The sequence below is a fragment of the Hydractinia symbiolongicarpus genome, chromosome 11, assembly GCF_029227915.1.
Source record: "Hydractinia symbiolongicarpus strain clone_291-10 chromosome 11, HSymV2.1, whole genome shotgun sequence".
Lineage (NCBI taxonomy): Eukaryota > Metazoa > Cnidaria > Hydrozoa > Anthoathecata > Hydractiniidae > Hydractinia > Hydractinia symbiolongicarpus.
This window is the reverse complement of record NC_079885.1, coordinates 20,580,356-20,605,584: the sequence shown is the minus strand read 5'-3', so window position 1 is coordinate 20,605,584 and position 25,229 is coordinate 20,580,356. Positions and strand designations below refer to the sequence as shown.

Genomic DNA, 25,229 nt, shown 5'->3' with positions numbered 1-25,229 from the left:
CCCTTCATCTTCATTTAACCACCCATGTGGGATTTTGTAGGGATCAGAAATAGCTAAGCCGTCAATTTTTAATTTCGTCTTGTATTCATTAATAAGCTGATGCTCTACTTCTGCTGCAGTTTTTATAGGCTGTATGTTATTCTCCATAGCTGAAAACATTCGCGCTACAAGTTCCTTTTTCCTTCCATTTAATAACAGCCCTCGAACTCTTAAGTAATCCTTAAGTTCTTCTACTTTCATTTTTTCTATTAAGTCATAATCCATTTTAATTACTTTCTAATTGTTGAATATCTGATGTTTATACTTCGTTGTCTCAAGTTAAATTGCGGGACTCATTCATTTTGACCCCCATTTATGGAGTTCAGGCCGCAACCGAGATAACGTAATCAAAAAAGGTTGAACTGGTGTATACACATCATTGAAATAATATTCAGTTATTCTTTCGTTTTCCCTTTCAATGTGTTATACTCGATTATAAGTGTACTCGTGCATAGGCGCACCCTCAGATAAGCGCAACGTATCACCGCTAATAAGCGCCGCGCTTGATTACGGCAATTTACGGTAGAAGAGGAAGTATTTTAAGTGTCTGTGATGTATCATTACTGTTATTGTATTGATGGTAGTTGTGGTGTGTAGTTTTTGAAAAGTGATTTAGCAAGCTTATATATATTGTTTTTTTATAGTTTTTAGTTCTATGTGTTGCGCACATTTCTTCTACTGCAAATTGACAGTTATGAGACCTTTCTATGTGTTTTTAGTTGTGTTTTTATTCTACTCGATCTTTTCTGTGTCATTTCTCAGTTCTTGTTCTTGCAATTATCTGTATCTCTATCGCCCGGTATTTTATATTTATTTATTCTATGTCTTTGTGAACATCGATTAGACACTTTGCTAGACTCGTTCCCAGGACTTGTTAGGCTTTTTATATCTAGACAGCTAAATATATAAACCTAGCAAGTCCTGGGAACTGCCACTATGCAAAATTTCTACACTGATACATCATCATTAAATTAGAATTCATAGCATTTTTTATTTATAAGGGTTAATGGTTGGTGCTTGGTTTTAAGCAATGTCTAATAAGTCGTGACATCATCAACATTTTTTTTGTAAAAACCTTTTGGAAAAGATGTCATTCATAAAAATATCAATCATCCCAAAGTTTCATAACAATTGAGAAAATAATTCAGGAGATATGAAACTTGAATATGCTGCCAATTCGAATAGGTTATAGAAAAGAGAAAGTCAAGAAAATATGTGCTATTGATAATTTTCGGATCAACAAACTCTCTCTGAAAGTACATGAATACATAAAAATACGTGAATACATAAAAATACATGTAAATGCTCGTTAATATCCTACCGACTCAACTTTTATCATCACACTCAAGTCTTAACCAATTTTATCTTGAAGGTTTCATTTTCTAGTACACAAATAAAAAACATTTGGCGAGATACTTCTCTATAATAAAAGTAGTATTTTGTTTGTCTATCTGCAAGAAAAGTGTCGTGCAACGGGTACACCTAATAGCGTGCAATTTAAAGACGAACAACCCCGTGGACTTTGCCACGGGTAACGACTAGTCCTATTATATTATTGCCCGAATTTTAGAGCAAAATAGCAAATTCAATATATTTTAATGAGTCAAAGATGGTAGTTACGAACAACGGCTGCGAATTCTCGTGGATTTTTTACGGACACGCTTATACGCTACTTTGCCTTGTGTCTTTGTGACAGGCAAAGTGGATCTTTTTCACAATATAGCTGCGGTAACATTTGCTAAACGATTCTTATTAATTTGTTTTTTCTGCTTTTTTAAAAAAAAACAACCGCTGTTTGATTTAAAAGTTTATTATTAAAAAGTCACAGGTAATTAACCTTTTTGTCCCCTTGGATTTCAATCAAAATGTTTGGAAAAATTAACTAATCAAATCCATTTAAAATAAAAAGGAGAATGTTATTGGAAATTTTTTCACTCATTTTTTTGTTTTTTACTCTTAAAGTGGATTATTTCCGCGAGCGAAATCTCTCGTTCTGGTATGAAAACAAAATGACGCGCGGAAGCTACTTTTAAATTCTATGTTTTTACATCGAAATGTATGTGTGCTTTTGGCACGTAAGTTTTAAGGTGTTTAATTATGCAATCATGTTGCTATGGTTACACATATTTTGTGGTTAGCTTCTATTATCTAGAAAAATAAGAGTCTGCCAAGCTGTATGTTCAATGTTTGTGTCACTCACTACTTAGTTAGCTGGCCGAGTTTAATAATGTATTTATGTTTTGTTTTGTGGCATTTGTCTCGCATGTAAGCAATGTTATGGTAAATGAAAGATGCCTGGTGATTTACTTAAAAAAATGTAACAGTAGTCTAGTGAACTAAAACTTAAAATCATCTTACTTGAGAATCTTTATGAAAGATCTATTTCTAACAAAAACAAATTTCTTTCAGTAGTAGTTAATTTAAACTGATTGGTTGAATCGCTGCCATGTTTTATATTAGTATCACATTTGGTCTGGTGGTAGTTTTAAACTATGTCGGATTGCCAGTCATGTGGAGTATCGCTTGTAGCTGTTCATTTTACTTGTGTCTTCAACACAAATGGATGTACTTGTTTGTCAAGACCTTTCCAAGAGATTTCAGATTACTTGTTTTAATTATAAAGTTCATTTTTCGGTTGGCTATGTTGACTAAAGGAGGCAAAAATACAGTCCCAGAAATATTTTCACAAACGGTTAAGAAATTTCGAAATAAAACTGCCATTATTTCAGCTGATACAAAGCTGCAAATGACATTCAAAGAGGTTGAAGATTTTGCTAACAAAATTGCCAACGTGTTTTTAAAGTATAACTTCACACGTGGCGACGTTGTAGGTATTTACTTATTGAATGAATTGGAATATGTTCCGATTTGGTTGGGATTATCTAAAGTTGGGGTTGTAGCATGTCTAATAAATACGAATTTAAGCAACAAGTCTTTGCAACATTCGGTGGAAAGCGGAAATTGTAAAGCCATAATCACGCAAGCTGAACTAAGCGAATTCATTCAGAACATACAGACTGCGTTGAATCAGGATATTCTGTATTTTAGTCTTGATTCAAACGAAGCATCTTCCAAAAATGAAAATAGTTTTATACCTTTAAAAAGAGAACTAGTAGATGTGACCAGCATGGAACCAACGAAGCCAGTTGGTTTGACGCTTCACTCTCATATGCTATATATATTCACCTCTGGAACAACAGGTTTGCCCAAACCGGCTATTCTACCTACCGTTAAAGTTTTGCAAGGATTTTGTCTATTTAATGTTTCCACTAACGTGACACGAAATGACGTTGTATACAACGTCCTTCCGATGTACCATACTGGAGGTTCGATCATATTCACTGGACAGATGATTCTAGCAGGAGCTACTATGGTAATCAGGCGAAAGTTTAGTGCAAGCGACTATTTTAACGACTGTGTTAGATACAACATCACCTATATGTCTTACATAGGCGAGATGTGCAGATACTTGTTGTTGCAGCCTGAGAATGAGTGTGAACGAAGCCATCAAATTAGATGCGCCGTTGGGAATGGACTGCGTTCATCTCTGTTTAAACCGTTCCGGAGACGGTTTGGTATTAAAGAGATTTACGAGTTCTACGGTGCGACAGAAGCAAATTCAGGTTTTATTAACACTGCTAATAAGGATGGTGCCATAGGCTTCTTCCCTGTCAGTATGTGGTTTCTTAACTTTAAAGGTTTAGTTAAAGTAAATCCTGAAAATGGTAGCATAATTCGCGACGCGAATGGGCTGGCTATAAAATGCCAACCAGGTGAAGCTGGGCAGTTAGTAAACTGTATTGGAAAGGGTCAGGATTTTCATGGATACGTCGATAAAAAGTCTTCAGAGAAAAAGATAGCACGTGACATTTTCCGACATGGCGACGCAGTCTTTCTTTCTGGAGATTTACTAACCCAAGATTGCTTTGGATTCTTGTACTTTATTGACAGATTAGGCGATACATTTCGATGGAAAGGTGAAAACGTCTCCACCACAGAGGTTGAAAATATAATCAGTAACTTTATGAACTTTGAAGAGGCCCTGGTGTATCCTGTTACCATTCCAGGATGCGAAGGAAAGGCTGGCATGGCGTATATAAAAGTCAAAAGTCAGAGCTATTTCAACATTACGTCTATTGCAGAACACATGAAGCAAAACCTGCCAAAATATGCTATTCCGTTGTTTATTAGAACTGGGAGTCATGTGTCGGTAACAGGAACACTGAAGCATAACAAAATTGTTCTCAAGGGTGAAGGGTATGATATCAGCAAGTTAAAAGATGACGAGCGGATCTATTTTTTTAACGCAGCAAATGGAAATTTTGTTGAATTCACATCACAGCATTATGAACAGGTGCAATCAGGACTTATCCGTTTTTAAAAGTAAAAACAACTCTTTTGAATACCTTATCGGGGGAAAAAAAGTGGGGAAAAAATTTCGTCGGTGAAAAAGTCACTTTTAAAAAATTTAGTCACTTTTCCCCGACTTTTTTCCCCGATAAGGTATGGTCCAAATTAGTTTTTTTCTTGGTGTTCTATGTTTCCAAATTTTCAGCTTGTTGGGTTCGCTAAATAATTATTAATTATTAATTAATGAAATTATTTACCCAGGATAGCCTCTTCAGTTCCTTTTGTTACTGCTATCAACGAGGGTCCTGCAAAGGAAGTCCTAATGCATTTAAAGCTCCCACTTAAGATACGAAAGTCGTGTGAGCACAGAAGTCGCTGGACTAGACAACCGCCTAATATATTAATCTTATTCTCATGCTGAGCGCTAAGCAGGAAGGATAGATTCACACTCTTATACTCTCTGGCATGACTCGGCCGGGATTTAAACTCGTGACCTCCCGCATTGAAAGCGAACGCTTTACTACACAAGGTTACCATAGTTTTTCCTGAATTCGGCGAGGCCAAAGACTAATCCTCACATGTGCTATTTTGTAATTTTCGACATGACTGAAAAGTAATTCCGAGCCACAGAGATTAAGGTGGTAGTTCTGGAAAATTAGCGTGGAACACGTTGTTTTCATTATAAGAAAACCGTTTGTGACCTGAGCCTTAATACACCTTTCCCGAATTTTATAAATTATAACAAGAAGCCCTTGGGGCTCTAAGAATTCAAACATTCGAGGTTTGGTGCATGAAACTCTGAAGATAAAGCACACAAGTGACATTATATCTTGCAACAAACGCAAACAAAACGAAACGTGTCATAATAAACTCACATTTTAAAAGAAATTGCTAACAAAAAATACAGCCTATTATTCATGGTTGAAAGTCTTGCGATTGAAACGTTTATGGTCTTAAACGGCATTTAGTTGACAAAAAACCAAAATTTTGATGTCGCCATCATGTTCAGCATACTTTTTTTGTTAATTGTGCCAATATTTGTCAAAAATAAAGTAGTTTTAATTTTTGGACCAATTTTGGCCTAAAATGACATTTAGGTAGGAAGAAATCAAAATTTTGATCTCATCACCATGTTCAGCATACTTTATTTGTGTACTTTGCCAATTTTTGTTGAAAATGAAGTAGTTTTAATTTTTGGACCAATTTTGGCCTAAAATGACATTTAAGGTGGCAAAAAATTAAAATTTTGATCTCACCATCTAAACATCAGCGTACTTTTTTTGTCAACTGTGCTAAATTTTGTCGAAAACGAATACCAATTTTGGCCTGAAACGTCACTTCGATGACTTCCCAGTACTTAGGGAGCTTGAGTACGAAGTTTAAATATGTGACGTTGCAATTAACCATTTGGGACAGGGATAGTTAGTCAGTTATACCAATACTATCCTAAACGTGAAATCCCAGGGTCGATTTTTTTCTCAACAAATGCTCTGAAAGAAAAAAACGACGGTTTTAAAGAGTTTCCTGCGCCTGCGGGCACGGAAATTCAATAATTATCACGTCATCCAAAATTTTATAATGGTTCTGTGCTCTTCAAATAAGGATTTCAGATAGAATATCAAATTATCATGACAAAAATGAAGTTTTTAGAGCAACATATTACTCTGGTTGGATCTTATTTAGATTTGAAGAAAATAATTATTATTCTTGGAAACCTCGGCTATATAAAGGGTTTGACCGTAACTTTCAGCTCGGAATTGAGGCACTTAACGAACGAAAATATTAGCAAAATTAGGTAATTTGTTCTACCTTTTGCTAAGGAACTTAGGATAAGAAACATTTTTAGTAGCGACCTCTTTAATTGAGTTTGACATAATTAGGAAATTTGTAAAGGGATAGACCCTTTACAACAATTTTAAACATCGAGGCTGAAAATTTCTGAAAAATAAAAACAAAAACACAGCTAAAATTTTACTGACATTCTCTTTTTTTTTTTGCTAATAAAAAGCACATGTTTAAAAAACATTTCAAGCCAGAAAGTTTTTAGGCTATAGCCAAATATTATGGTTCTTCTAAAAAAGGCATTGACATCAAGAGCGCTATTTGTTGCAATGGTATTCTTCTTGAAATAATAATTAATGGACAGAAATATTTACAAAATTAGGTTATTTGTTCTACCTTTTGCTAAGGAACTTAGGGATAGAAGTCCTTTTCAGTATCGTCCTCTTTAATTAAGTTTGACATAATTAGGAAATTCGGGAAAGGTCTTTTTTCTTAACAAAGTGCTAAAAAAAGTTATTCTTCTATTTACTTTGTTTTCTTTTTAAGCAACTACGATATTTTATCGACAGCTGTAAATAACATTGTTGTGGATTTTATTAGAGACATCTTTATTTTTATTGAAGAAGAAAGACTTCTTTTGATTTGTTATCTTTATGATAAGTCTTTGTTAGGAAGTATATTTGACTGAGAAATTTGTGGTGTTTTGAAATTATGGTGGTTTAGTAAGGTCTCCAAAAATTGGATTTTAACACGCTGAGGCTAAAGATTTTCTTAAAATGTTCTTAAGATTTTGAGGTTTTAAGGCTCATTTTCTTATAAGAAATTTTCTTAAAAAAAAAACGTGTAATTTTTCTTACGGCCTAAAAATGTTTACCTCTGAATTACAATTTTAGCTCTGAATTACAATTTTGAGGAGACAAAAATTAGGATGGGTGAAAATTTAAAACCTTAACCAAAATTTGGGTTGGTTTACTTTATTGGTGTCACAATAAATTAAAACCTTTAAAAAGGGAATAGATCGAGAAATCAACTCCTTTTCTTAGTTTTCTTAGGTAGGACAGGACGAAATTGTCCCGCGTCTAGTATTTTCTTATATAAACACAAAGTACAATTATTGATGAGGGCAGGATCCTGGCAAACTTCCCGACCTCTCATTTAAACAGCCCCCTTTTTCCATATAAAACTTCTGCATATTTCATTTGAAAGAACAAACTATGAGCATATGTTTTTACGTTTTTACAATCAGGGATAGGCACGTTAGTAGCAATGATTCTACAAATTTTAGTTAAAAAAAATAATCGTATATCATAAAATTCTTTTCACAAAATTCTTATCAAACGCAAATGCAAGCAAGAAGTTGCTTTTATCGTGGTATAGATATACAACCTTGTTACCAGGATTTATTCCAAGAATTCCCAGAAAAAGGAAAGTCCTGGAAACGAGGGTGTATAGATATAAATTGTACAATAAAATAACATCAACAGTACGAAATATAATTATGTAAAAATAAAATATAAAATTTAATTTAGTATAACAACATCGTGCAGCTTTCAGTTTTTCATAAAACATTGAAAATAACGGAAATAGATCGGAAATAGTAATACTTCACACCGGTAAATCGGATTTCCACTTAAAAGGAATTGTAGAATTCTGTAATAGTTTACTTTTTATAGTGGAAAAAAATATCTTTCTAACAAATTATAAAGTGTAAAATGTTCTTTCATATTTTTCTTTAAAATTTACTCAATAATTTTTCTAGGTTAAAAACAGGGTACTCGATGCACACAGCAACAACATACGCAGCAGTAAATGATAGGGTTGTGATGGAAACGAAGGAATATGCCTAAACAGTAAAAATGAAATTTAAAGAAATACTTCAATCAATCAAAGTGTTTAAAAATATATTGAAATATTGCTAAAAGTAGAATTCCTGCTGAGAAGGCCTCCCTACCCTCGCCATGCTTCTTCACTTAAACTGAAAAGGCATAGCGAGGGGGGAGTTACTTGACTAATATCCTTTCAACATGGCATAATAAAACGCCGGTAAAAAGTTGATCAGTGTCTACTGTTGAAATTAAAAGATTATGCTTTTAGGACCCAGTCTTGTGTCCAGGACTTTTTCTCTTTCTAAGAGTCTCGGACGGTGAGAACACATAGCCAATGCTAGGACTATTTTTCTTGCCGTCCGAGATGGTCAAAAAAAGAAAAAAGTCCCGGCGACTACGTTGCTCAGCACCTTTTTTGACTTCTTTAAAGATGACGCTGACGACATAGGCGAGAAAATTTATATGACTGTGTGCTTACCCATCATTTTTTATTTCCCTTAATCTTAAAGATGTCAGTGCTTGAATTTGTCCATTATGAAATTTAATAATTCAAAAAAGTGTAAATTTTACATTTATTTATCGAGAGGCTTACCATAAATGACGGATTAAGCGCCCCGTGCCGAATCAGCGACCCGGGGTTAGAAAAAATTTGTAAATAAGTGCCCCTCCTCTAATTAGCCCCGCCTTTCCCCTCGAAATCGGCACTAAGATAAATAATCCATTGAATATCAGCCTTGCAAGGCAACTATCAATTTTAGCTGAAAAAGACATCAAGCCGTTAAAAATCGATAAAAGTGGTGTTATTGATGCTGCTCCTGAATTTCTTGCAATAGACGAATAAACGAGAACTTTGCTCTTCTAAAAGTAATTAATAGGCGCCCCTGCTGAATTAACTCCCCCTGCCAAATAAGCGCCCCCTGTCAAGATGAAATTTTTCAATAAGCGCCCCCGGTGTTAATCCGTCTTTTACGTTCCACAATATTTTGAATTCTAGTTATTTCTTGTATGTTTTCACTTACCAAGCTAATATCAGTCATCACAATTCCAACTTGCGTGGTGAAGTAAAAAAGGTAGATTACCATTGGATGGATCAAATATGTCGCGTATGTCAACCGACTAAGCGGGATGAACGCTCTCCAACTCATCAAATCATTTACCAGGCCTAAAATCAGTTCAATTTGTGCTCACTACAATGGATTACAGTGCTACTAACTCTAACCTTGTTCCCAGGAAAATTTGGTTTGCTTTGTTGATATCCAAACGCGCCGAAAAGGTCCTGGTAACAAGGTTGGTAGTAACTCGTAAAACATTGGGAAAAATTACAAAGTAAACAATAAAATGACAGGTTTCATGTTGAAAAACATTTAAGAGTAGAAAACACACTTCCATATCCATTATGGCATGCATATACCACCCAAGAAAGTGCAAGTGCCCACACAAATCTGAACATGACACCATAGATGATATGATCTACTTCCTTCCATTGATAAACAGTGGCGGTATAAGGACCATACACAACCAACAGACCAAACGCGATTGCAAGAAGCCAACCAATAGAATAGAAAACCTTAAAAAAAGATAAGTTGTCATGAATTTCATTTAAATTCTGAATCTTCCAAAAAAATACACACATCCCTCTTTCCTCTACGTTAAATAAATAGTTTTGAATCCCATGGTTTCCTTCTCACTGCGTAAATTTATTTGTATAAGTGTTAATTCTTTTACGGACGATGAACCTTAATGATATAAATCGCAAAGATGAGTTTTTAAAGGTTACAGATCAGCTGTTAAACACCTGTTTTACTTACATTCTTTATCTTTGCAACAACATGTTTATTCCTGAGGATGTAACCAAGAACGAGGCCAACTAAATATGGGGACATTCTGGTCCAAGGTTTCATGTAAATATACATCATATATCTACTCGTAGGTGAGCTATAAAATAAATCAACACAATATTAGACAACATCTACGTCAACATTGTAAACGACAACAATGACAACGACGACAATAATAACGACGACGGTAACAACAACAATGACAGCGACAACACTAACAATGCCTACGACGAAAATAACGACGACGACGACGACGATAGCGAGAACAAAAACAACAACAACAACGACAACAATAACGATGACGACAGCAACAACGAAAATAACACATTTGCTACGTACAGAAAATGAAAAATTATGAACTATAATAATACCTTATCAAAAAAACCCAAAAAAACAAGGATTCCTAAAATAGCCATTAAAATTGCAGTATTTTTGGCAATTCAAGCAAGAATTAAATGTAGTTTAACTTACTCCGTGTTTATTATATTATTGTTTGCATTCGGCTCGTAAAGTATTGGTGAGGCATTATGGTGATCTATCAAGACTCCATTTGCGATAAAACAAGCCAGTAAGAAAACTCCATTAGCTGCTACAACACCAATCCATTTGAATCTTAATGTAAAATTTAACAATATTCTATAAATTAGAGCATGCGGTCGATTTCTTTAAATCTTCTTGTGAAAAGTATCAAAGTTTGTATGCACTTCGCGTAAAAGACCTGAATATAAGGGATTGAAATTTCCAATAAATTGAAAGATTCTCGTTATCGGGACCATATTTGCTGAGCGAGTTACTCTCCATATTGGCTAGAGATGTCATAATTTTTGAAACTTTTGTAACTTGTTGATAGAGTATCAGAATGTAAGAACTCATTATTTATATCGCATAATAATCGAGACAAATTTGGACTCGCCCTATAATTTTCAAGAAAGCAATTACGTCAATATAATATCATTTCGTTGATAAAGACAACCGGCGTTGTATGGTGATGAAGAAAAAAATTGTTTAAAAGACTAAAATTGTTACATAGAAGAATTAGGAATTAGAACTGTAAATTTCTTGCAGGCTGAGCTCGTGAGTTCTAATGCGATGATTTATATTCTAACAAATATATTTTCATAAATTGTTAGTTAACGAAACATTTTTTTGAATTCAGGTCTTGCTACTTGCGGTATTATTTTGCGTGACAAACTGACATTTTAACATGATAGTAATACTCTGTATGTCTAGGACTGCATTTCAAATTTTGTTTTTATATAGAACAAACTGATCAAATTGATCTCTCGTTTTTATTCTCAATGTAACTTCTTGATGCAAAAGATACAATCTTAAACTTTAATTTTCTTAAAATCTATCGTAGTTTAAAACAAAACTCGTAGACAGTTAAAGTTAAATAAATAAATAAAAAATGGGTAAAAGATACGAACGAATATATAAAAATACGTACTTGTACATACACCAAAGGATTATGGGACTGATAACATAAAACTGCATGTCATTCGCTAGATACCAACTCCACCCAAAACACTAAAATTTAGAGAGATATTTTATAGTTCTTTTTGAAAGTTCTTGTTGAAAAAAAGAAGTTTCTTGTGAAGTGGAAACCTATGGAATCTATTTTGCAATTTGCCAAAGAAATCTTGACATTGTGCGAGATTCACTTTTAACGGCTGGAAAAATGTTTGCTACTTATTTTGCGTTAAAGTATAGAACCTTGCTGGTAAAAACAACGCTTAAATATCAGGCTATTTGCTTAGCAAAAGAGCCAATTGTTGAGAAAATTGGTCATACCATCTTCTTCAAATTTGTCAAATTATTTATATATAGTAAGTTTGACCACCAGTATTTGTCACAGTTCTCAGCGGCTAGTGAATGTGGACCTTGTGTAAACCACGTTGGACCATCGGCTAAGTATGGGAATATACATGCATAGAAGAATATTAGATACGCATATGACGGCGTCAACCTATGAAATTAGAAAAACAGGACCAGTTACAATTTCTCGGGTACTGAGCATGTGTGCTGAATGCATTTGTTACAGAATCAGAAGTAAAATTAAATCGGCTTGAATCAATAGTCCTGACTATGGATAGTTTTTTTAGGGCTACATCAGGTTTTACCACTTTCAAGTGAATTAATATTTGCTTTAGGTGGTGCTTTACTTCGGTCAAAAAAGGAAAATTTAAAATTTAAACTAGTTGCAAATTTCCGTGAACCAAAAAGTTCACACCAGAGTAAGTCGTTTCACATGATATTCACCCCGATCTCATATACCCAGCCACTAACACCTTCTGTTGTCAGGTTTTCACCAAGTATTATTATTATCATTCCAAATATTTACACACTTAAGTACTAGAAACACTATTATCAATGAGATTCCTGTATTCGCCAAGATTAGGTATACACCAGAAATCAAATTTCTACCACATGGAATTGGTTAGCTCCTAGTTGTGGTAAAGGCATTTGCTAAACATGCTTGCGCTGTGAATCGAAACACGGACCTTGTGATTACGAAGCGAACTTCATAACCACTGGACCACGAAATAACATAAAAATTATATTAACTGTGCATACCACCACTACATGCGCCATTAAAAAAAATTTTCAAATGAGTTTTTGCTAACCTGATATAACGGTGTATATAGTATCTTGAGATCAACGGCACTAATTTATCTGTTTGAAGTCTTTTCAAAGTCAAATAACTGACTAACAAACCGCTATGAGAGAAACAATATACAAATCTAGAATAAGAAATTTTATATATAACTAGAGTAAATCCATTTTTAATTCAGACATAGCAAGTATCTTCCTACAACGTAACAGATCTGCGCCTATGTAGGCTCTAACAAAATGGGCTATGTAACACTCTAGAGTAATTTTTTGTCCAATTAGGGATGAACTCTGCAGCAGGTGCTTGTTTTAGATACTTATTTACAAATGTATAATTAGATAGATACTTATTTCGCTATAGTAAAGTTTATTGTATTTGTTTTTTGTTTGTTTTTTGTCTTCAAAAAACAAATAATAATGTACCTCAGAAAGAAGAACGAATCCACGGACACAGTAGCGTTCAATATACCTTGCATGGTAAAGCGATCCATCCATTTAAAGAGAGTTAATGTATTGCCTGGTGAACAATGTATGAAGAAGAAATTATAAAACGACAACAACAACAACAACAGCAACAACAACCAACAACAACAACAACAACAACAACGACGATGACAACTACAACGATGACAACAGCGACGGCAACAACGACGACAACTACAACGATGACAACAGCGACGACAACAACAACAACAACAGCAACAACAACCAACAACAACAACAACAACAACAACGACAACTACAGCGATGACAACAGCGACGACAACTACAACAACAGCAACAACAACCAACAACAACAACAACAACAACAACAACAACAACAACGACAACTACAACGATGACAACAGCGACGGCAACAACGACGACAACTACAACGATGACAACAGCGACGACAACAACAACAACAACAGCAACAACAACCAACAACAACAACAACAACAACGACGACAACTACAACGATGACAACAGCGACGACAACAACATTAACTATTGAAACAAAACTTACTAAGCACAGACATGCCAAAAGAAATGGTGTGTCCAAGTATTACCCACATTATTGACAAGGTTCGAATGCCATTCACAGATGTGATTGCACCAGCAGGTATCGTAGTGTCAAATATCGCTCTTGTATTTTTGATCAGTGAGAAACACATCAAAAACTTGACAAGAAAGATACCTACAGGTAAACATTATTAATAAAATTGAACTTGCATTCTATTTTAGAAAACCAGCAATATCATGGGTTTAAATTTTTACATTCCACACAATACAAAATTAAAACTGTCAGAAGTAGCTTCATGATGGTTCATGACGCACACTGTCTTGGTTCTTTCAAATATACTACATGGGGAAAGCCTATTATGAAAGCAATTTAGAGGTATCGCATGTAAACTACAGAAGAATATTAGACTTTTAATCTTGAACAGTTCTTTCTTACCTTCGCTTTCTTCTTTTACAGTATGCATTGAAGTGGTGTTATTTTCCTCTTCTTTACTCATTTCTTCCTTTTCGTTGATGACCACATCCTCGTTAACGTAAACCACATACGAACTACTTCTGCATATCTTGATATAGTGGCATACCCTGTCTGTTATTGTACCCATCAGACATAAAAACCCAATTAGAGAGGATATAAACCTGAAATTGCCATCATAAAACATAAATTAAAACTTTAAGGAAAAAAAAATTTAGAAAAATTTTAGAAAAAACTTTTTTATGACTGCATCATTTTGATGCAGTCACAAAATTTGCTACAGTCAAACCTGAAAACACATCTGTGGGACGGCAATCCTCTGACTTGGTTGCCTCAGATAGGCTTTTTTTAGTCTTCACCGCAACGTGTGGAATGCAAAAAACTTTGAAATTATTAAGCACTGTAATCTACATGTTATGCAAACTGTAAAGTGAATATGAATGCTTTACTACGCATTCGTTTTGCGTTAAAAAGCTGGGGACGTTTGTTTTCTGTAAACGAAAAGATCTTGTTCGAGGGATAAAAAATAGTGGTCGCTGGCCGTCCTATATGCAGTTCGTTATAGCAGGTTTGACCGTGTAAGGATATTTTTAACAAGTTTTCAGAATAATTGGAGAGAACCCGACCAGATCTTTGCGTTAGTATTACGATACTACAGAAGCACTTGAACCATGTTTCACAAGTAGAATGAACTGATATCAAGAAATAAACATCTTACATCATAACGATAGCTCCATTTGAGAATGATTTCTTTTTGTCGTAGCAAGCTGAATCAGGCCCGCCCTGGTAAGCTGGATTGTCAAGAATGTAAACTGGAGCCACGCTACCATCTTTTGGCAAATCTGAAATTTATAGGACGTGAAGTGAGTACCTGTGGAAGAGATTTATAACCTTTGAATTGAGGGGTGGGGTAGAAGGATGGGGTAGACGCCTAAGTCAAGAGGAATAGTAATCTGAAAATAAAGTTGAGACGTACATTGTATTGCATACTTCAGAACTGCGGTAATATCGTTTACACCACATGTTTCAGGAACACACATACCAAGTGTAAGGAACTGAAAGAAGAGAGAACGTTTAAAACACTTCTGTTATAACCATAACATCCCTTGTAACTCACGCAAATAACATATGTAAATAATGACGCCATTATTATTTTTTCGGGGTTTCCCCGCATTCTTCTTTTTTTTGTTGTACAATTTTTCTAGAGAGTATAGTTGAGAAAGATAACGAGTAGAGTACACGAGGTACTTGATTTTGATATTTTATGAATCTTTAAATGGCGCTCGATTGATGGACTTTTGATATTATTTTTGGATATTTACTTGAATTGGTGGACTTGTGATGTTGTGTGGATATTATTTGCTCGAATTGGTGGATTTATGTTATGAACTTTAACTTAGCTTAGACAGTGTTTGTTATTCTGAAATCGTCTTATTGTGTACTGCACGTCAAATTTCAAAAACTTTCATTTTTCATGCTTCCAGTTTCATTGGTTTCATTTTTTGCATTACATTAAATTTCATTATGTCTACTGCGACTACGAGGAAGAGTGCAAGGCGAAAGGGGTTGCGGTCTATTGCGAGCACTTTGCGCGAGCGAATTGATGTCATAGTTAAGGACTTTTCGGAGGAGAAACGAGCAGAAATTATTTCTTTACAGACCACTTTAATTGACACTGTTAAACAGTTAAAGGAGTTAGATGAAGAGCTATACGGTGTTTTATCGGCTGAAGAGATCGAAACCGACGTTATGGAGGCTACAGAATTTTATCTATTAGTGAACATGTTTCAGCCACAGAATCGACACGGTCTGTTGAAAAGAAATCGATGAGACTACCCAAAATAGAACTAAGCAAATTTAATGGGAACCCTTTGAATTGGCCCTCGTTTTGGGACCATTTTAATTCAGCCATTAATGACAATGACAGTTTGAATGCAATTGATAAATTTAATTATTTGAAGAGATACGTCGAAGGAACCGCTTTATCAACTCTTTCTGGGTTAGAATTGACGAACAGTAACTACGAAAATGCTATAGAGTTGCTTAGAAACCGTTTTGGCAACGAACAGGTGCTCATTAACGCGCACATGGAAGCCCTGTTGAAGATTGAGTCAGTACGATCAATGGATAACACCCAACAATTGAGAAAACTTTATAATGATGTTGAGAACTGTATTCGAAATTTGAAAAATTTGAAGTATAATAGCGAAATGCTGAGTTTATTGATTCCGGTTCTGAACGAAAGAATTCCCAACGAATTACGAATGATTATTTCTAGAAACTTTGGAGAGGAGAAGTGGTCCGTTGAAAAGATGCTGTTTTTTATCAATAACGAACTGCAAGCTCGAGAGAGGTGCACTGTAACCGCGAAAGGCAAGGGACAAACTCCCAGTGAAAATTACAAGAGAGGAGGAATTTCTACCGCAGACTGCTTATTGACTTTGGACAGAAAAAAATGTGTTTTCTGTCACGATTCTCACTCTCCGTCGAGGTGTTCAAAAGTTACCAACGTACAAACACGTTCGCAAATTATGAAAAAGGAAGGGCGTTGCTTTTTATGCTTGCAGCATGGACACATTTCAAAGAACTGTTGTTCAAATTACATATGCAATAGATGTGGAAGACGTCACCACATCTCTTTGTGTATGAAAGAAAAACGTGCCGAAAGAAAAGATAAAGACAACAATGGCTCGGAGGAAAACCCTTCTAACGAAACCAACGCGAATCACATCAGCCAAGAAAACAAAGGAATTCTTTTGCAGACGGCTAAAGCTTTTGTTTCGAAAGAAAGGGAGAGCAGGAACATACAAACGAGATTCATGTTTGATTCAGGTAGCCAGAGAACATATGTCACAAATGAACTGAAAGAAAAACTGAATTTAGAAACAATTCGAAAGGAGAAATTAATTATTAACACTTTTGGCCATAGCAACAGCCAATCGAGAGAGCTACCCGTTGTTAAGTTGTATGTAAAAACCGCTGACCGCTCATCTACCGTACCCATCGAAGCCATTGCCGTACCAAACATTTGCGCTCCTCTCTCAAATCAGAATGCGAAATATTACGCTGATAATTACGAACACTTGAAGCGGTTGAAATTAGCAGGTTTTTCAAATGGTGAAACGAGACTGAATGTTCACGTTCTGATTGATTTAGACCATTATTATTCATTCATTACCGGCGAAGTTGTTCGAGATCCGAGAGGCGGTCCTATCGCTATCAATTCCAAACTTGGCTGGATTTTGTCCGGAGGTGAACAGTCGAAAGCGAACGAATCAAGCTGCATGGAAGTCCACGCCTGCCGTGTTGATACCGAAAACACAATTCTTCGTGACGAGTTGAACAAGTTTTGGCAAATTGAGTCGATCGGTGACGGAGAAAACGAAAACGTATTATCTTCTTTTAAACAAACTCTTGAATTCAACGGTGAACGCTACGTGACCGAATTACCATTTCGTCCTGATCATGATAAACTTTCCGATAATTTTGCAGTTTCGAAACAACGCTTAGATTCTCTTGTTAACAAACGATCACGAAATGAACCTGATTTAGCTGTGCAATACAACGACGTTTTTGCAGACTACGAATCGAAACAGATTATAGAAAAAGTTCCAGAAAGTGAGATAGCTTGCGAAAATGCTCACTACCTTCCGCATCATCCGGTTGTACGCCAAGATAAAAGTACAACGAAAGTTCGTCCTGTTTTTGATGGATCTTGTGCCGTTCACAAACCATCCCTCAATGACATTTTGTACTCTGGTCCTAATTTACTTGCTAAGGTGTTTGACATTCTGCTGAGATTCCGTACGAACTACGTCGCTTTAGTTGCTGATATTCAACAAGCCTTCTTGAATATTGAAATCGCTGAGAAAGACCGTAATTATCTTCGTTTTTTGTGGAAAGAAAACCCTACCGAGAACGATTCAAAGCTCATTATCTATCGATTTCTGCGTGTCGTGTTTGGGTTAACGTGCAGTCCGTTTTTACTCAATGGGACAATCCAACACCACTTGGAGACTTACGAAATTATCTGCCCCGAAATTACTGATGTTTTGAAGGATGACTTGTACGTCGATGACCTAACAACCGGTACCGATACCGTAACTGAAGGCAAGAAACTTTACGAAATTAGTAAACAAATCATGAAAGAAGGAGGGTTCAATTTGCGAAAATGGGCTACTAATAACAATGAATTACAAACTTTTATCGATAAAATTGAGAACGTGAATTCTGAACCGAATAGCGACAAAACTGTTAACCCCAAAGTATTAGGGATCGAGTGGGACATCGACAGAGATATTCTAGTGTACCGATTTGACGAGTTATTGAAACGAGCGAAAGAACTGTTTCCAACAAAAAGAAACATTTTACGTATATCTGCTTCATTTTATGACCCGTTGGGCCTGATCGCACCAATCACCACCAAAGTAAAGGTTCTTTTCCAGAAATGTTGTCAACACAAGTCCGACTGGGATGATCCACTGCAAGGGGAACTGCTTAAACAATGGAGAGATATATTGAACGATTTTGCGAATGTACAAACTTTTGAGATACCACGTTATTTATTCTGTGAACCGCGTCATGAAATTCAATCAATTGAACTGCATGGATTTTGTGATAGCTCGACGATTGCCTACGCTGCTGTGATTTATGCAAAAATACGAACTAACCTCGGCGTAAGTGTTTCGCTAGTGACTGCTAAAACGAAAGTTGCGCCCCTAAAGCCGCATTCTGTTCCACGTTTAGAATTGCTAGGATGTGCTCTCTTAGCAAAGTTGATGAGCTATGTGCTTAATGCGATCAATGGTAGATTGAAAGTTGATCGTTTTTTCGGTTGGTCAGATTCGGAAGTTGCCCTTTGTTGGCTAAAAGGCAAATTGAAGCAGTGGAAGCCATGGGTAGAAAACAGAGTTGTTTATGTTCGATCAGTCATTCCATCGGAATCATGGTTTCACGTTTCCACCATTCATAACCCCAGTGATATACCTACCAGACCAGACAAAATTGGTGACTTCAATTCAAATTTGTGGTTAAACGGTCCTGAATTTCTGTCTGATTCCAGCTTTGTTCCACCTGAGTTTCATGTCAACAAACATTCATTCGATGTTTTGTCAGAAGAGAAGAAAAGTCATGTCACTACTAACATTAGTCATTCCACTCATCATTGTCATTCGCAGTTACATGATATTATAGACGAGACTAAGTTTAGCTCACTGAAAAAGCTTATAACTACCATTGGATATGTTTACAGATTTGCGAATAAATTGTTAAATCGAATTCGAAAAAGAGACTTATCAGTATGCAACGATCGTGAACTGTCGACTCAAGAATACAAAAGTGCATTTGATATTTTGATTACAAACAATCAACGAAAACTTCGAAACAACCAAAACTACTTCAACAAACTTTCGTCCGCCCTGAAGTTGTTTGAAGATGAGAAAGGAGATTTACGTGTTAAAGGACGTTTTGGTGAGAATAAAAAGCTTTCATATGACGAAAGGTATCCGTTGATTCTTTCGAGTGATTCACATTTTACAAAACTTCTGGTTGAAGATGCCCACGAAAAAACATTTCATCAAGGCGTAGAAGCGACACTCAACATGTTACGAATGAAGTTTTGGATTCCGAAAGGTAGACGCACAATCAAATCCATTTTACGACAGTGCATTGTTTGTCGACGATACCAAGGCAAACCTATTAAATCACCACCGACTCCAGATCTACCAGAATACAGGTATTGCGCTTCGAGAGCTTTTGAACACGTTGGGTTCGATTATGCTAGTCCACTCTACATTCGTACCGAGAACCGAAACACGACAAAGGTATACGTATTAATACTTACATGTGCTACTACTAGAGCTGTGCACTTTGAGCTTTCACCCGATTTAAAGACGCCAGCGTTCATTAGAGCTTTCAAAAGATTTCAATCCAGAAGAGGAACGCCTGCTACGGTTGTGCATGATAACTTTAAAACGTTTAAATCTAACCATGTAAAAAGATTTATGAGACATGAGTCTATTGAAACTAACCCGATTCTCCCCAAGAGTCCTTGGTGGGGAGGATTTTATGAAAGGATCGTCAGATCAATGAAAACCGCCTTGCGTAAGACCATTGGGAAGGCACTATTGACTTTCGAAGAGCTCGAGACAGTTCTGTGCCAAGTTGAAGCATCGATTAACTCAAGACCACTTACATATCAGAGTGAGGACGATCTTGGACAGACTATCACACCTTTGCATTTGATTTACGGCTCGAACATTGTTGGTGCTGAATGTGTCCCAATGAATGATACCGACCAGTGCTCGAAACGATTACTTTATGTACAACGAGTGCTTGACGATCAGTGGCGACGATTTTATCGAACGTATTTGAACGAATTACGGCAACATCACTTCTACAGAAAGGATGGCAGAGAAACACCTGATTTAAAGTTGAACGACGTCGTGGTGGTGAAAGATGATAACCAACTGCCAAGAAGTAGATGGCCATTGGGTAAAGTTACGGAACTGATCTATGGAAAGAACGGATTTATTCGTGGTGCGAAGATTCGGGTTAACACCAAGAAAGGACTTGTTTCTACGATAACGCGTCCTATTCAAAAACTGATTCCACTTGAAATAGCAAATGAGACTGAAAACGAAGTTGAAAAAGTTGAAAAAAGTGAACTTGAAAAACCCGCTGAAGACACTCTCAATGAAGATGAGCAACAACGAAGGCCGACGAGAAAGGCTGCGGTTGAAGGACAGTTGATGCGTAAACTCCGCGAAGAGTATTTATAGTTTTTTTTTGACATATATATATATTTAGGATTTCTTTATGTTTAGTCATACCGTGTTGACATCGGACATGTCAACGGGGGGAGTATGTAAATAATGACGCCATTATTATTTTTTCGGGGTTTCCCCGCATTCTTCTTTTTTTGTTGTACAATTTTTCTAGAGAGTATAGTTGAGAAAGATAACGAGTAGAGTACACGAGGTACTTGATTTTGATATTTTATGAATCTTTGAAACATATATATGAAATTTTTTACAAATCTTGCCTACTGTTGCAATATTATTGTCACAAACCTTACATTTTCTTCTCATTAAGGGCCTTTTTATATGAGACCAGGAAACTCGGTCCACCGAGATATCCCGCATGACTGAGATCTCGGATATTCGCGGAAAAACGCTGAAAATTTAAATCGTGTTTATATGGTACATATTCGTCTCGCCTCGGCTACAACGGGAAACTCGGTCAACCGAGATCCCGGGCAAGTGACCCGGGATCCCGGTCAAACGGGATGGATATTTGTCCATGTAAACAGAAAAACCCGGTGGCTAAGGACGGAAAAAGTTTATGTAAGCTTTAGAAGAGCAAATAATTATCACTATTAATGCAAATCAATGGATATATTTGTTTTTGTATTATAGCGTATTTGTAATTAAAATACAACAAAACCATGAAACATGCTGAAAACACCAGGTTTCACTGAAATTATAATTGAGAATGATCTAAAATTAACTATTTATCCTGTTTCAAGCATGTGGGAGATAAATAATAGCCCCATAATATATTTAAATGAATAATATTTAAATTGGTCTGAAATGATGGTAATTTTAAAAAAAAATAAGAAATAACTAAAGCTTGGTTCTCACTATGAGCTAACGATGAGCTAACCATAGTGCGCATGATGCGCTAAGACCTTAGCCCATAGTGTGAACGTAAAAGTACCTGCTTAGCTCTTCGCTAAACTCTTCGTTAGCTCATCGTTAGCCGATTTTTTGAAATCAAAATTTTTTGATATTTTTTTTTGGCTAACAGTGAGATAAGTTCACTTTCAGCGATCTTCAATGAAAGCCGACATAAATCGTGCTCAAAGCGATTTATTTTTTTACAAATAGTAGTATGCTTCGTTGTAAAAGGTCATTTCAAAACTAAAATAAAACAAAACAAAAACAAAATAAAAAAACTTTCGTTTGAAGAAGAAGAAAAGTTAGCATTCAGGGTGAAAGATTATCCCTGTCTTTTTGACAAAACGGATAGGGGGTACAAAGAAAAAGACTGTGTAAAAAATGCGTGGGAAGAAGTGGCTAATTCTCTCGAATTCCTTGAAAATGGTAAGTGCAAATTGGCAATGTGTATTATCTGTTTTTTCAAGTCATACCAGCTTTAAAGTATTCTTGTTAAAAACGCATACTGGAAATTTACGAAAGATTATTGTTTTTACTCCTAGGGAATGCTGCCAAGACCTCCTTTGAGAAGCTTCGAAAAAGGTATAATAAAAAGAAGAATGATTTTAAGAAGTCAAAAAAATCTGGCACATCCACCAAAGAGAGTGAAAAAGCTGAAAAGGCTTTGGAGTTGTACAAATATCTTTCCTGGCTAGATAACTTCATATACGTCCGTGAGGGTAGAAGCAACATTCATACGGATTATAGTTCTGATGAAGAGGGAGATGAAGACACGGAGTTGCCCGTTGATCTCACCGAAAATGAGGACGATAACGACGATGGGGCATCTGAAACCTTCAGTAGGACAAGTTCCTTAACCTCACCTGTGCCACAGCAACAACAGCGCACTCTAAAAAAAAGAGGTCGACCTGCAAACGGACAAGCGAAAGATGACAAGGACGCTGCAAAACGAAGAAGAACAAACAAAAACGAATACCTCGATGACATGGAACTCAATTTAATTCGTGATTTGGGTAAATCAATTAAGGCTGATTCCACCGAAAAAGAGATGGATGCAATCGATTTGTATGTGAAGTCACTGGCGGCTGATTTGCGAAAGCTTTCAGAGCGGGAATATATTTTGGTGAAACACGAAATTCAAGGAGTTTTATTTAAATACCAAATGGCACATTTTAGTCCAGTTCACAATAGTATTGTTACACCGACTGCATCAAACCAAAATGATGCAATGAGTACACCGGGGAATGGATTTTACACGCGAATGGTGCATAATTAAGATATTTTTTCTTGTAAATATTACACTAGGCATCAAATGAAACAGTGTACATGTAATATATAACCGTTTTTCATAATATATAAAAACTAAAAACCGAAAGATTGGTGACTTGTTCTCCTTATATAATCGTATTGCCACGAGACTGCACCAACAGCACTATTAACATAATCTGTAATAGTATTCCTCATTTGAAGGGCATCTTTACTATATCTAGACCCGCGAATCGGATTTAGGTTTTGAAACATCGTTGTAAGACCAAAATCTTTTCCTTCTTTGCAATTTTGTTAATGCTCTTCTTTCTAGGCTACGTCGTCTTCTTCGAAGTAACAATAACAACAAGACTTTTTTTCGTTCTTTCTTTTTCATAGCTCCTTCTCGTTTTAGTTTCGGCTACAAAAGAGCTAACGATGCGCTGTTGTGTGAACGTGAAATGAACATATCAGGTACCTGTAGCTCAAAAATTGAAATCGGCTAACACAACATGCGCACTATGGTTAGCTCATCGTTAGCCCATAGTGAGAACCAAGCTTAATAGTGATAACAAAGTTGTTTCAAGCATAAACAGTATCGCTATCTTCTTTTTTCTGTTGATGGAAGCCATATTTGTTTATATACTCACCCCGCCACTTTCAATTTCCCGCTAATTTTCTTCACATAAAACCGGGACGGAAAATGACAAATTTACATATAAACCCGAGTTGATATTACCGCGCTCTACCGGGAAACTCGATAGGCGAGTTTCTCGGTTCTCATATAAAAAGGCCCTTAAGTACACATAAAAATATCCCCTGGAAAGTAAAACTGGCAATTTGACAACCATTTCGTTTTCATTGATTGCTTGAAACATGTAAGTTTTTGAGAACACCTTTATTTTCTCTGCATTTTTTCAACTCTCTTGCATGTTCAAATCGTAAGACATACCTGTTTAAAAGAGGTAATAAAAATCTTCCCATAAGAACAGTAGTGGGCTCCTTGTATCGCCATACATTCTTTATAACTCCCAAACCAACGCCCATTACCAAGCGCTATACCAGCGCCGGGCTTGCCAAACGCGTCTAGATCTAAAAAAAAGACCAAAAAGGCTTGATCGAGGTATTCAAATTGTTTTTATAAGCACTACACATATTTTCATACAAGATTCATTGTATGTTACCTACAATTTTATCATAGTCTCAACTTCCAAAAACTGTCAATTTTTTTTCCTTAAGGTGGCAGTAACCATTTTTAGCTGTCCAAACAGCTGCATTTTTCACTCAGTGTTTTATGTATGCAAATTTTCTTTACTATTTCTCGGAAATATGGACCTTCTTAACACGTAAGAAAATGATTTTGACTAATTTTTTAAATTACTAAGCCAGCAGAAATTTCTGTTAAAAATGTAAAAGGAAACAAGGAAAATATTGGTTTTTGCAACTTTTTATGGCCTCATAAATCATCATTTTTTTTTATTTTCTTTTTTTTTGCAAAAATGTTTTTTCTAAAGATTTTTCTAAAGACATTTTTCTTATTTCATTCTTAATTTTCAGCTATTTCCAACGACTGTAATCTTTTATGTGTGGCCCACTAGACCAGCGGAATTATTCTACCATTTTATTGCGCAGGTTACATCGAAAAGTAATAACTTCGTGGGTTTTATGATAATATGCTGCTTATAACATGTTAAAGGGTAAAAATACCCTCGTTTCCAGAAATATTTGCCTTTTTGATATAATAAAAGAGACCGAATCAAAGAAAGCTGGAAACAAGCGTGGGGCAAAAAAACATTTTATATACTTACAGCTAAAAATGTCTTTATTATTCAAGCCTTTATAATCTTTTACGCATTCATTCGATATATTGAAAGGTAGCTTTTCGATGTCGATTTTATCTAGAATCTTTTTAAAATCGAAACTTTTAAATTGCTTGTAAAGTTGGTCCATTATCATAGATCCTTCACCGAAATTTGTTTTTTGTTTACTTAGCGTTTTCATGGTGATGTCTTTGTCGAGAAATGCTACAGCGGAGCCAAACAAATACAAAAATATAATGCTCGCCGAGATCTTCATTTTTTTTCGTCTCACTTAGATCAGTCGTGACTTCTTCTTTGAAATACTTATACTAACTAAAAAAATAAAACAAAAGCAATCGAATATATTACACGCACTCACGTGGTATCAAAAACAAAAGAAAATGTTTTCTAATCATTTTTTCTAAAGATTTAAATTCTGCTGAGGTTAGAAAATTTTGAAATAGCTTAGTAAGGTTTTTTAATATAATTTTTTAAGGAGACAGCTTTTACTAGCGTCCCTGCTTTAAGAGATTTTACAGCATTTTGATATCAGTTTCCAATAGATATATCATCAGAATATATGATACGAA

General features: G+C 35.7%; 2 protein-coding genes across 2 annotated transcripts; one reads left to right on the top strand and one right to left on the bottom strand.

The window, feature by feature from the left end:
- Positions 1-616: 616 nt before the first annotated feature.
- Positions 617-4,615, top strand: LOC130613499 (long-chain fatty acid transport protein 1-like). Its single transcript, XM_057434833.1, has 7 exons — positions 617-628; positions 802-912; positions 1,426-1,570; positions 1,736-1,767; positions 2,192-2,304; positions 2,500-4,393; positions 4,595-4,615. The coding sequence occupies exons 1-7, from the start codon at positions 617-619 to the stop codon at positions 4,613-4,615; spliced, it is 2,328 nt and encodes a 775-aa protein (XP_057290816.1).
- Positions 4,616-7,392: 2,777 nt separating this feature from the next.
- LOC130613966 (nose resistant to fluoxetine protein 6-like) lies at positions 7,393-24,976 on the bottom strand. Its single transcript, XM_057435345.1, has 15 exons — positions 24,649-24,976; positions 23,793-23,932; positions 14,896-14,974; positions 14,638-14,761; positions 13,884-14,083; positions 13,452-13,622; positions 12,869-12,962; positions 12,460-12,552; positions 11,627-11,801; positions 11,283-11,362; positions 10,307-10,447; positions 9,806-9,932; positions 9,381-9,564; positions 9,017-9,159; positions 7,393-8,014 (listed from the first exon to the last, which is right to left on the bottom strand). Exons 1-15 carry the CDS (start codon positions 24,914-24,916, stop codon positions 7,904-7,906), a joined length of 2,130 nt encoding a protein of 709 aa, XP_057291328.1. The 5' UTR covers positions 24,917-24,976; the 3' UTR covers positions 7,393-7,903.
- Between the last annotated feature and the right edge of the window lie 253 nt (positions 24,977-25,229).

Coding starts and splice junctions, on each gene's coding strand:
- LOC130613966 (XM_057435345.1), bottom strand. CDS start 24,916: ATGAAGATCTCGGCGAGCATTATATTTTTGTATTTGTTTGGCTCCGCT. Junction 14,762..14,895: donor TCTGAAGTATGCAATACAAT/GTACGTCTCAAC, acceptor TATAAATTTCAG/ATTTGCCAAAAGATGGTAGC. Junction 9,160..9,380: donor ATGCCATAATGGATATGGAA/GTGTGTTTTCTA, acceptor AACTGATTTTAG/GCCTGGTAAATGATTTGATG.
- LOC130613499 (XM_057434833.1), top strand. Junction 1,571..1,735: donor CCCCGTGGACTTTGCCACGG/GTAACGACTAGT, acceptor TCTTTGTGACAG/GCAAAGTGGATCTTTTTCAC. Junction 1,768..2,191: donor TTTTTCACAATATAGCTGCG/GTAACATTTGCT, acceptor TCTATTATCTAG/AAAAATAAGAGTCTGCCAAG.